The sequence below is a fragment of the Ranitomeya imitator genome, chromosome 3 (genome assembly GCF_032444005.1).
Source record: "Ranitomeya imitator isolate aRanImi1 chromosome 3, aRanImi1.pri, whole genome shotgun sequence".
Classification (NCBI taxonomy): domain Eukaryota; kingdom Metazoa; phylum Chordata; class Amphibia; order Anura; family Dendrobatidae; genus Ranitomeya; species Ranitomeya imitator.
This window is the reverse complement of record NC_091284.1, coordinates 390480525-390493983: the sequence shown is the minus strand read 5'-3', so window position 1 is coordinate 390493983 and position 13459 is coordinate 390480525. Positions and strand designations below refer to the sequence as shown.

The 13459-nt window shown below is 39.9% G+C and overlaps 1 protein-coding gene across 8 annotated transcripts in view; it reads left to right on the top strand.

The window, feature by feature from the left end:
* Nucleotides 1-8579, top strand: part of ADGRB2 (adhesion G protein-coupled receptor B2) — a 682045-nt gene extending 673466 nt beyond the window's left edge. For all 8 annotated transcript variants that reach the window (XM_069757009.1, XM_069757010.1, XM_069757008.1 and 5 more), the window contains one exon: nucleotides 7748-8579. In XM_069757009.1, the coding sequence (XP_069613110.1) occupies nucleotides 7748-7909 (162 nt within the window). In that variant the 3' untranslated portion in view covers nucleotides 7910-8579. The remainder of the gene's footprint in view (nucleotides 1-7747) is intronic.
* Nucleotides 8580-13459: the final 4880 nt, after the last annotated feature.

Below are 13459 nucleotides of genomic sequence, written 5' to 3'. Positions count from 1 at the left end.
CGGCTCTGCGTTATAAACTGTAGTGAAATACGTGTGGGCTCAAAGTTCTCACAACACATCTAGATAAGTTCATGGGGGGGTCTAGTTTCCAATATGGGGTCACTTGTTGGGGGTTTCTACTGTTTAGGTACATCAGGGGCTCTGCAAACGCAATGTGACGCCTGCAGACCATTCCATCTAAGTCTGCATTCCAAATGGCGCTCCTTCCCTTCCGAGCCCTCCCATGCGCCCAAACGGTGGTTCCCCTCCACATATGGGGCATCAGCGCACTCAGGACAAATTGGACAACAAATTTTGGGGTCCAATTTCTCCTGTTACCTTCGAGAAAATACAAAACTGGGGGCTAAAAAATAATTTTGGGGGGAATTTTTCTTTTTATTTTCATGGCTCTGCGTTAAAAACTGTAGTGAAACACTTGGGGGCTCAAAGTTCTCACAACACATCTAGATAAGTTCCTTGGGGGGTCTAGTTTCCTATATGGGGTCACTTGTGGGGGGTTTCTATTGTTTAGGTACATTAGGGGCCCTGCAAACGCAATGTGACGCCTGCAGACCATTCCATCTAAGTCTGTATTTCAAATGGCGCTCATTCCCTTCCGAGCCTTCCCATGCGCCCAAACGGTGGTTCCCCCCCACATATGGGGTATCAGCGCACTCAGGACAAACTGCACAACAAATTTTGGGGTCCAATTTCTCCTGTTCCCCTCGGGAAAATACAAAACTGGGGGCTAAAAAATAATATTTGTGGGAAAAAAAAATTGTTTTATTTTTACGGCTCTGCATTATAAACTTCTGTGAAGCTCTTGGTGGGTCAAAGTGCTCACAACACATCTAGATAAGTTCCTTAGGGGGTCTACTTTCCAAAATGGTGTCACTTGTGGGGGGTTTCAATGTTTAGGCACATCAGTGGCTCTCCAAACGCAACATGGCGTCTCATCTCAATTCCTGTGAATTTTGCATTGAAAAGTCAAACGGCACTCCTTCCCTTCCGAGCTCTCCCATGCGCCCAAACAGTGGTTTACCCCCACATATGGGGTATCAGCGTACTGAGGACAAATTGTACAACAACTTTTTGGTTCCAATTTCTTCTCTTACCATTGGGAAAATAAAAAATTGGGGGCGAAAAGATCATTTTTTTTTTCACAAAAATGATTTTTTATTTTTACGGTTCTGCATTATAAACTTCTGTGAAGCACTTGGTGGGTCAAAGTGCTCACCATACCTCTAGATAAGTTCCTTAGGGGGTCTACTTTCCAAAATGGTGTCACTTGTGGGGGGTTTCAATGTTTAGGCACATCAGTGGCTCTTCAAACGCAACATGGCGTCCCATCTCAATTCCTGTCAATTTTGCATTGAAAGGTCAAACGGCACTCCTTCCCTTCCGAGGTCTCCCATGCGCCCAAACAGTGGTTTACCCCCACATATGGGGTATCAGAGTACTCAGGACAAATTGTGCAACAACTTTTTGGTTCCAAATTCTTCTCTTACCATTGGGAAAATAAAAAATTGGGGGCGAAAAGATCATTTTTTTTACAAAAAATATTTTTTATTTTTACGGTTCTGCATTATAAACTTCTGTGAAGCACTTGGTGGGTCAAAGTGCTCACCACACCTCTAGATAAGTTCCTTAGGGGGTCTACTTTCCAAAATGGTGTCACTTGTGGGGGGTTTCAATGTTTAGGCACATCAGTGGCTCTCCAAACGCAACATGGCGTCCCATCTCAATTCCAGTCAATTTTGCATTAAAAAGTCAAATGGCGCTCCTTCGCTTCCAAGCTCTGTCATGCGCCCAAACAGTGGTTTACCTCCACTTATGTGGTATCAGCGTACTCAGGACAAATTGTACAACAAGGTTTGGGGTCCATTTTCTCCTGTAACTCTTGGCAAAATAAAACAAATTGGAGCTGAAGTAAATTTTTTGTGAAAAAAAGTAAAATGTTAATTTTTATTTAAACATTCCAAAAATTCCTGTGAAACACCTGAAGGGTTAATAAACTTCTTGAATGTGGTTTTGAGAACCATGAGGGGTGCAGTTTTTAGAATGGTGTCACACTTGGGTATTTTCTATCATATAGACCCCTCAAAATGACTTCTAATGAGATGTGGCCCCTAAAATAAAATGGTGTTGTAAAAATGAGAAATTGCTGGTCAACTTTTAACCCTTATAACTCCCTAACAAAAAAAAATTTTGGTTCCAAAATTGTGCTGATGTAAAGTAGACATGTGGGAAATGTTACTTATTAAGTATTTTGTGTGATGATTTAATTGCATAAAAATTCAAAGTTGGAAAATTGCAAAATTTTCAAAATTTTCGCCATATTTCCGTTTTTTTCATAAATAATCGCAAGTAATATCAAAGAAATTTTACCACTATCATGAAGTACAATATGTCACGAGAAAACAATGTCAGAATCACCGGGATCCGTTGAAGCGTTCCAGAGTTATAACCTCATAAAGGGACAGTGGTCAGAATTGTAAAAATTGGCCCGGTCCATAACGTGCAAACCACCCTTGGGGGTAAAGGGGTTAAAGTTCAAAAAATATAATTTATTATTAACAACAGAGTAAAAAATACTTTCACCAATAATAACAAATGCCTCCAATCCAATGTCCGACTTTACATGAAATGCAGTAATACAGCAATCAAAAGTTTAATGTTTGTGCAAAATAACACTTTAACTGGTTAATTACCCTATATCCTTAAGCTGATGGTAACATGTTGGTATCCTAAGGGGCTACTGGTGTATACAAGGGGATCCATTTATACCATTATGTATTATGTATCCGTGTATCAAACTGAACTTCCTTAGATGTATCTGGTGGCCAATGAGGCTTATTTCAAAACATAAGGAAACTGGTCGTAATCCAGATCACATACCCCTATATAACACCTAAATGGTATATAGGTCCAATTGTGTGGAGATAGACAACTAGGGCTAGATCCCCAAAGTGTGTCGTATGGCCAACAAGGCCTAAATCAAATCATAAACAAGTCCATCACAACGTAACTACATACCATAATTTATATGGCACCCAGGAGATAATATACCTGAAGTTGCACAAACATAAATAAAGGCCATCAATAGCCCAAATCCAAAATCATAATTACAGCTGCACGTACTTCACAGAAAGCCGGTGTGATACCCCAACGCGCGTTTCGATATAGTTCTTCTTCTGGGGGCGTGTATAAGAAAGAGGAAATGAGGGTCTATTTAAATGAATCACCAGCCAATCACCATCACATCAGAGAAAGTGCATATTGAAGTAAGGGCACCGTCATTGTATTGTGCGCCGATATCCAGTGACGTGGATATCACGAGCCTGTGTTGCCAAGTAACCAGGTTGCCACCCACTGACTAACCCGGTTACCATGCTAAACGCAGGACACTTCCGCTGTATTGTGCGCCCATGCACAATGATGTAAATATCAGGTGCCTGCGTTGCTAGGTAACATACTGCCGCCCGCTGACTTACCAAATAACCATGCTCAACGTAGGACGCTGCCTCTATATTGTGTGCCGAGACTCAGGTGACGTCATTGTGGAGTGCCTATATTGCTAAGCGACCAAATAGTCGCCTGCTAACTAACCAAGTCGCCCTATACTGCGCAGATGCGAAAATGTGCTGCAACCATGTAACCCAAATACCACCGCGAACACATACGCCCGTGCACAATGAGCTCAGCCAACAACCACCGGACATGCAAGAGTCCCAATATCCACCGGCACGGATGTGACAGCCAACCGTAAACAACACAAATGTCTAGTGCCATGTCGCTAAATCATCCATACACTAGACTCCGTGGTTCACAACACAAAGACGCACAGTGCGCAACCACAGGCAGACATCCCATCTCAATCATGGTACCACAACGCAACCAGGCAACAGAAAATCCCGGCACACAATCAAATACCTATCCATAAACACTCGCGTTGCCTAGTAATCATAACGCAGGTGTCATACAAGATGACAAATGGCACCTACAAGGGAAATTAAGCACAAGCTGGAGTGAATCCTTTAGCATGGGCCCCTGTATTTACATGCGCCAATAAACCTGTTTTCCCTGATTTAAATTCACTTACGTACAATTAACGATTATTATCTATTTTTAACATTCATTCACTTCTAGCGCAATTTTTGCGCTGTTTTTAATAATATGTTATCATATTAATAGACAACTTGATTTGAGTACAGATTCTTTAATCTAGGGCTGTTTACACACCACAGCACTGGTTGTATAAAGTGGTTCACTCTTGAAGTGGACAGCAGTTATCCATTATTATATTTTGTGTAAAATTATACTTACCTGCATAAGATCAACATATATGTCAACTGCACTTGTGGTTTGGATCGGTGGTTGTCAGGTTGTGCGCTGTTTTGGCTTGAGCTGAACGTTGCTGGCTCCAGCTTGTGCTTAATTTCCCTTGTAGGTGCCATTTGTCATCTTGTATGACACCTGCGTTATGATTACTAGGCAACGCGAGTGTTTATGGATAGGTATTTGATTGTGTGCCGGGATTTTCTGTTGCCTGGTTGCGTTGTGGTACCATGATTGAGATGGGATGTCTGCCTGTGGTTGCGCACTGTGCGTCTTTGTGTTGTGAACCACGGAGTCTAGTGTATGGATGATTTAGCAACATGGCACTAGACATTTGTGTTGTTTACGGTTGGCTGTCACATCCGTGCCGGTGGATATTGGGGCTCTTGCATGTCCGGTGGTTGTTGCGTTTAGCATGGTAACCGGGTTAGTCAGTGGGTGGCAACCTGGTTACTTGGCAACACAGGCTTGTGATATCCACGTCACTGGATATCGGCGCACAATACAATGACGGTGCCCTTACTTCAATACGCACTTTCTCTGATGTGATGGTGATTGGCTGGTGATTCATTTAAATAGACCCTCATTTCCTCTTTCTTATACACGCCCCCAGAAGAAGAACTATATCGAAACGCGCGTTGGGGTATCACACCGGCTTTCTGTGAAGTACGTGCAGCGGTAATTATGATTTTGGATTTGGGCTATTGATGGCCTTTATTTATGTTTGTGCAACTTCAGGTATATTATCTCCTGGGTGCCATATAAATTATGGTATGTAGTTACGTTGTGATGGACTTGTTTATGATTTGATTTAGGCCTTGTTGGCCATACGACACACTTTGGGGATCTAGCCCTAGTTGTCTATCTCCACACAATTGGACCTATGTACCATTTAGGTGTTATATAGGGGTATGTGATCTGGATTACGACCAGTTTCCTTGTGTTTTGAAATAAGCCTCATTGGCCACCAGATACATCTAAGGAATTTCAGTCTGATACACGGATACATAATACATAATGGTATAAACGGATCCCCTTGTATACACCAGTAGCCCCTTAGGATACCAACATGTTACCATCAGCTTAAGGATATACGGTAATTAACCAGTTAAAGTGTTATTTTGCACAAACATTCAACTTTTGATTGCTGTATTACTGCATTTCATGTAAAGTCGGACATTGGATTGGAGGCATTTGTTATTATTGGTGAAAGTATTTTTTACTCTGTTGTTAATAATAAATTATATTTTTTGAACTTTAAACATTCTGTGGCCTGATTTTTACAAAGTTAGTGATATGTTGCTGAAATTATTGTTTTCCCTTCATTATGCTGCTCTCAGATGAGGTAGCAAAAACCTGCTGACAGATTCCCATTAAGGGCTTGTAGAGATTTTTAGTCTACCTATATGTAGAGAATACAACGGCTGGTGACCCAATATGGTAGATGATCAATGTTGCTTCTACAATACAGGGAGACGCTTAATTACTAGAAGTTGTCATTGTGGTTGATTGATTTGAAAGTCAACTTGATACCTATTCTAGTGTTAATCTGCAAGTTGTTGGAACAGCGAAATTCAGTCCTGTGGGAAACGTAGATCAATCATTTGTATTATACCAGCCAAACAGCATCTAATGTGGGGATATAGTAACTCCTTAAGAAAAAGGCAGCCTTCAACACATTTTGTGTGTGCAAAACCTGAAGAATTACGGCTTTGTGCTCCAGCTGGTGGTTTAGTATAATTTCTGTCTCCTGAAGATAATAAAATATTAATGCAAATCAGAGATTACTTTAATTACAAAAAAAGAGCAATTATAGAAGACCCACTATGAAATGATCTACTGCCCTCATATTCCACAAGGTATTTTGTATCTGAAAAATGCCTGCATGAAGTTTTAATGAGGCGGTTACATATTACATATTCAAAAAAATAATATCAGTAAAATGTGATTAGGTATGTGTCCTATATTAAAGCGCAAATCAGTTAGAGGTTTTCTGTAGTTCTTTAGATCTGTAACATTTATCAGATAAACTGTTTTTAATCTTTTTTTTGGGGATTTAGATTTGTTTTTTACATACTTTTATGGCTTTTCAGTATTGTTGAAATATTTTACTGAAGGTTAGATTTTGTTGTTTGTTAATGTGTGGATGTTCAGTGAAACGTTGCATGTAACGTTTTTATTTCCTGCTGTTTTTATACAAATTAAAAGCTGCATTTCAGAAAACTCATGCACACACTTGCTGTTTTTTCCTTGGCTATATTTGAGAACTGCAGCGTTTTTGAAATCTGCAACATGTCAATTCTTTTAGCGTTTTTCCAGTGTTTTTTCACCCTTTTTGGTGAATAAAACTAACATTATTAAACATGTACTGAAGACAAAACACACGAATAATTTAAAAAAATGCGTACAAAACGGTGTGAGAATGTCGCAGGAAAAACGCCAGGTGTGAACATAACCTTAGGCTTTGTCTAAAGTTCTTTTTTAACCTTATCAGTCTTCTGCTTTACACGTATATTGATGCTATGTGATAGAAAGATTGTATGGTTTTCTACGTGTCTAATGGACGCACTGTCATCATAGCGAGATACAACGTTCTTTAAATTAGCTTCATCCATTGATGTCATTGGACAATGATGCCAACATTCAGTTATTTCGGGTCCAATTGACATGTCAATTTCCTAAGGTCAAATGCATTTATTTGGAAAGCAGTTTCATTCATTGATTTCCTTACAGTTGTATTTATCATCAGATTCATCTATTGAGTCATCGATTCATCCTCTCGTGCCTTCATAGAAATTTATTTATTGCATTCGGTGCTTCCATATTACTCATTTACCCATAGCTAGTGTGATACATATCCAAGTACATGGGTGTGTTTACGATTATCATCCATTGCAAATACTCTACTCTTGGAAGATTGCATTATTGATATAATTCAATTAAATTAATGAACAGTATACAGTAATTTGTACTAATAAAGACTATGACTAGAGATAAGCGAATATGTTCGGCTCCCTCCATATTCGGCAAGTTATAGCGCTTACCGAAGAACCTGCAGCGGGAGCCCGGATGCCTGGAGCGCTCCGATAATCAGGTGTTCGGCACCGCAGCTGCATGTTTCGCGGCTGTGTGACAGGCACAACACATCCATGGAGAGCCTTTGTGGTGTGACTGTCACACAGTCGCCACACATGCAGCTGCACCACTGGACACCTGATTATCGGGAGGCTACAGTTATACGGGTTCTCGCTGCCTCTTCTTCGGTAAGCGCTAAAGCTTGCCGAATAAGGAGGGAGTCGAAAATATCCGCTCATGTCTAACTATGACACCCTTGTTATATATATACGTTTGTGTGTGTCTATATATATATATAGTATATATCTGCATAATGTATAATGACCTCTCTTAATGTTTGGCATTTAATTCTTAGGAGAAGACAAGTCCGGCTGGCCCTCATCAAAAGGTTTGGGATAGCTACAGAGTACGTTCTTCTCAAATCCATGATCGCCTAGGCCTGCGTTGTGTGGATTGGGATCAGCCTCCACGTGTATCTATGGATATGTCAGACGGGGATTATCAGACTGAAGTATAAGGCAATCTTTCCTTTTATCTATTAATTTTATTAACCTCTTGGACTCCGTTGACTATACTGACACATCAGAGAAACAATGACACGGTGTGTTCGGTTTCAGCCCACAGAGGATTACACTTGGCTAATGGAGTACTTACTGGAAATGTACTTGAATATATGCCAAATGAGAGAACTAAGTCATCAGTAATGATGTGAACAAAAGGAATAGAGATAGTCAACACATGGACTAAGCAACTCTCGTGAGAAGTATCTCTCTGACTTCAGGATTGTACATCCAGGATCACTTTTACACTTTCTTGTAAGGAAGTCCCAGACAGCAAGATGCTGTTGATTCTCTTTCTAAACACACGTATGTTGTTCTGTCACACAACTTCCTCTGTCCTGCTTACTGGACATTGCTTGTCAAGTGACCACTTTCTTCCAGTTTTATTGCCTCCCCCTCTCCTCTGCCTCCAGCCATATTCAGGCAGGGATGATGGGCATTATCTTGCTTGATGGACATCTCAAAAGGTCAGCCAGACTGGACTGTTCTGGCCTATTTTACTCCTTGCTCAGATTACTGAACTGAAGGGCATGGAGAAAGGGGGTCAGGTGGCACTGGGTTTTAAAAATGCCTAGAATTTGTTTAAAAAGGAGAAAAAAAATAAAAAAAAAATCTTTTGAAACGTGATATGAGGTAAGTTGTTTTTTCATTCCATGCCTCACAAATTACTCCATTACGCTATTTTTCTATTTTTCTCTGTCCGCAATAGAATCGCATCAGAGAGAACCACAGTCAAATTATGTGTCTACAATATGAAGAAAGAAAAATACCTGATATAAAAAAACTCAAGCAGTATTACTGCATCTCCTAACAATAAGACCACGTGCACACATTGAGTATTTTACATTAGTATTTGTAAGCCAAAACCAGGAGTGGAACAATCAGAGGAAAAGTATAATAGAAGCATATGCACCACTTCTGTATTTATCACCCACTCCTGGTTTTGGCTTATAAATACTGAGGTAAAAACTCATGAACGTGTGCCTAAGAGTTTAAAGGAAATTGTGTGCAATTTACTAATGCCTTTTGTTTATAATTTGATAATGTTTTATTAAGCCCTTTATGAGACATGTACGTCACACATCGGGTGACGGTGTACCGAGTGGACACAGGAGATGAACCCACTTCACATATGGTAACTGTGTTATGCAACAAACATCAGCCTTTAACAGGAGCAACTGGAGCTTGCTCCAATCACTGCTGTTTAAATATTTAAATGCAGCTGTCCATCTCTGGGTATTGCACCATTTCAAGCACCCATTCCTTCCTTGCAATGTGATCGCTGGTTGAAGGTCCCCATCATAGAAATCTTCTTAGTACTCATATAAAGTTAAGTCACAAGCTGGGCTCCATAGGAGAACATCATCTTCCGTATATACTACAATACTGTGGAATTGCTGTGTGTAGAACAAATGATGAAATGACTGCAGTTTTCCATATGGGGAATTAAAAAATGGAGTAAAAAAATGTTTTTAATAATATGAAAAAATAAATAAATCACTCCCCTATTTCCAGTGTATAAATAGAAAATAAACATATTTGAATTTGTCACATCTGTAAGAATTCCATCTATTTAAAGGAGATTATATTAGTAACTGTTTCCACTTTGACACAAGCTAAAATCTTCTCTAGTAATTGTGAAATAAGATGATGTACATCAAGTCTACATGTGACGACGTAGGACAGGCTGAGAAGGCCCTGTTGTGTGGTTGGCCCTTGGAGGATGACAGATCCTCTGCGTATACTTCTACCACAATTACACATCTGTCTTTTTATAATTAAAAAAACTTTAGTTTTGAATTTACAATGAAGAATCCAAGGGATTTCTATCTGTTTTAGCATATGGCATAAAAGTACGGTAATTAATAATATTGCCTGCATGTAATTTCAAAGAAGAGGAGGACTGCTTCTCTAAGTCAGCCTGTTCTTGTCCCACTGTTTCCTTTTAAATAGGTGATTCTATTTTTTTGTAAGGGTAGGGTTTTTGATATAAGGGATATTAAAGGGTTGGCCAGATAATTTTTCTAATTGAAGTTACAAATGCAGTACCTTATGATGACCATTATAATTAGGGGTCCCCAATCTGTGGCTCATAGGTCCATGATGTGTGGCTTTAAGAAAAAGCTGAGAAGTAAAGGTCTCCAAATGCTGAATTTTGTGAGTTGCCCTGCACAGACGAGCAATTATAGGTGTGCATTTTCAGGTGTGGGGGATAAATGTGATCCTGAGTCACTTCTCATCGACTAGCCAAGTGTCAGGGAAGCCAGCAGTTTGAGGTCAAGAGCCAGGAGGGCACGTTATAAACAGTGAGAAAAGAGGGATAGTCAGGTAATGGTCCAAGGTCAAAATACCAGGAAGATAGCAGATCAAGGCAAAGGGACTAAGCAAATGGATAGTCAGAACAAGGTCCAAGGTCAGGCAGCAATAGATCTAAGCAAGGCACAGAGAAACTAACCACACTGATCTGAATCCATGACTGATAGTTATCTGGGACTGCCAACCAAGTTAACTAGCTGAGAAAGAATTTGGAACAGAGAACACCTTACAGAAGCTCAGCATCTCTCAATATCAAATTGGACGGCTGAGCTGTCAATCAAAACACAGACAGCCTAGCATACCCCTGCGCCAGACTGGATGACTGAGCTGTCAATCACTGCGATCAAGACATAGTGAGGGATGGAATCATGACAATAAATATGGTAAAAGCTGGATGCGATAGTTTGTTGGGAGTGCTTCATGCGAGAATTCTGAATGGGGTAAGATGAGAACCCCTGGATGTAAGTATCAATAACGGAGGATGGCTCAAGGTTCTTTGCATTGCGGAATCTTTCGCTGTTATACTGATATTCGGGGCTCTGAGTGACACTATAGTGATGGAGGGTGGGTGCGCTAGATGCGACTCAGAGTCATCTCTCAGAACTGAATGTGGCTCCCAAGGTAAGAAAAGTTGGGGACCACTGATTTAGATGAATGACTGTCAGTGTAAATACATGGGTGTAATACAATGTAATGTACTTCATTGCCTCATTGTTTTTCCTTCTTACTAAAGCACGTTGGTGCAGTGCTGTTTTAACATGGTCTGTTGATGCTCCTTTAGAAGGTGCTATCAACTGCTATTCAGCAAAGATTGGTACACCATTTGAAAACAGAGTAAGGTAAAGCCCCTGTCTGACCTTTTCTGTTCCCCACTCCCCTACTCAGAGAAATTAATTCCTTTACTCTGATTTTTTGTACTTAGAGTATGGGGCTTACCGGAGCAGCAGCTCAAAGCTTCAAAGGTGCATGAACTAGCATGAACACATGGTGTTTGGGAGAGAAGGGAGAAAAATAAGTTAATGAAGTATATTACAAAAAGTCATCATTTTTTAATGCCTGAAGGTAACTAAATAAAAAAAAGTATTTTTGCTCTTTAAACATTCAAAAGTGCCACACTGTGACATAATCTTTTATTCTGTTCTGCAGTGGATGTCTCATTCAGCAGTCTCATCTGAGACTGCATAATGGTAATGAATCAGTACACTGTATTAGCCGTCTTGCCAATTTGTATGTCAACTTACTCTGTACTATTATTTTGCAATGCAGACTGCAGTATTTATGCCTGAACGCCTTGCAGAAGAATTAAAGCCAACCACTAAATCAGTTTAAGGGAGAAACACCCATTGGTATCATTTACACAATTTAAGAGCGAATAATTGGTATATTAAATCTTGGCATTCTTTGTCTTGACATCTTTTTAAGGCATGTAGGTAATCTAAGAGAATTAAAATACCAATATCAAGATGTTGCAGTCAAAGCTATAAAAATTGTCATTCCTTCTAAGAAATACATTAAGAGAAAAGAAAAATGCACGCCAAAACCTCTTGTTTGTTAATTACTGTAGACATCTTCTCCCTGCCTGCACATATTGAAATAATGTATTAAAAAAGAGAACCCATTACCGGTTGTAGCACGATAATAACTCTTCAGTGTGAATATGTCCCAAAAAGCCTTATACGTGTGATCTTTGTGTGTATGGCTCTGTGGAATACTGTAGAAGGCTCTGTGGAGCTATTATTCCTAAGAGCTCTTCATATAAGACATGAAATGGAGGGTGCCACAATGCTTTTCTGTCAGATTTGTACAGAATACATTTTTTTTTTACCTGAGAAGCATTCTTTGCAAAAATCAATTCTTTTAGGAGAGACTACTGTGCTTTGTGGTGACACCTACACTGCAGTACGGCTCGGTACTACAGACTTACAATATATTGAAATCAATGAGTGCAGTTCTAAAGCCGAACATTTTTGGAACCGGTCTTAATCTTCATTTGTTACAAGGGAACTGTACTTTCAACAAGATTTGCATAAATCATGCGTGCTATAGAAATTTTGTAATATATCTTATCAGAGCATTCAACTTCATTCTCCACTTATAAGCCACGTCTCCTTACCCTTGCTTGCTGAACAATTTATTCGTTCTGAAAAAACAACTCAACTCTACCTTGTTCAGATAAAATTAACTGCCATATCAGATTACACAGCCCACTATACTTTATGGAGAAGGGAGAGGAAGAGGAAATAGGAGCAAAGTGAGTAAAAAGGAAGAGAGACACAGAAAGATTGTGCTGGGTCTTCTAACAAGTCTTTAACCTCACCCAATTAACCCAGAACTTGGTGCACATCACCACATGTTAGTACTGCTGTACAATCGCCTCTTTGTTGCTGCTTCTCTATGCTTGATAAAAAACACAGCCTAATTAATGGTTTTAACACCTTATCAACCGCTGATACACATTTAAACAGCTTTTGTTAAGAGGACTTATTCCCTCATTGACGTTTTAAACCCGTGATTGGGAATAAGGGAATAGACAGCGATTCCCTCAGATCTCAGCTGTACAAGACAGCTGACACCCTGCAGTATCGGACCTGGCTGGTTTTGTGACCAATCAAGGCTGATTAACTCCTTAAATACCGCTGTCAATGGCAACATTGGTATTAAAGTTGCTGCAAAGGGGTCGCAAGATCCTCTTAGTAACCATTGGACCCCCGCGATGAGAATGACACCCTGAGGTCATATGATGGCCCCAGTGTACTGTGGCCTGTGAGATCCAGCAATAGGACTGAGTCAGACTGCCGTATAACTCATGCGAGGATCACATCGCACTGCATGCACTGGCTTGGCACCTCTCCTGACCTTAGCAAGACACTATGATATATTTCTATGCAGCTGTTAAGCTCAGGTCAGGAGAACCAACAGCCAGTACGATATGATTCTCTGTCTCTGCCCATAATCTGAGTCTCACAAACAGTCAGTAAGACATTGACAGTCTCATACACTGCTGTACACAGATACAACAGCGTATGATATAAGTGATCAAAATTAAAATTATACATGTCCCACATCCCACAGTGGGACTACTGTAAATAAAAAAGTGAAAAAATTTAAAATTAACACGTACACTTTACACTGTCCCCAATTTCCTCTTTTTCCTGTCCTCATCTGGCTGTAAATCATTACAATGACACTAT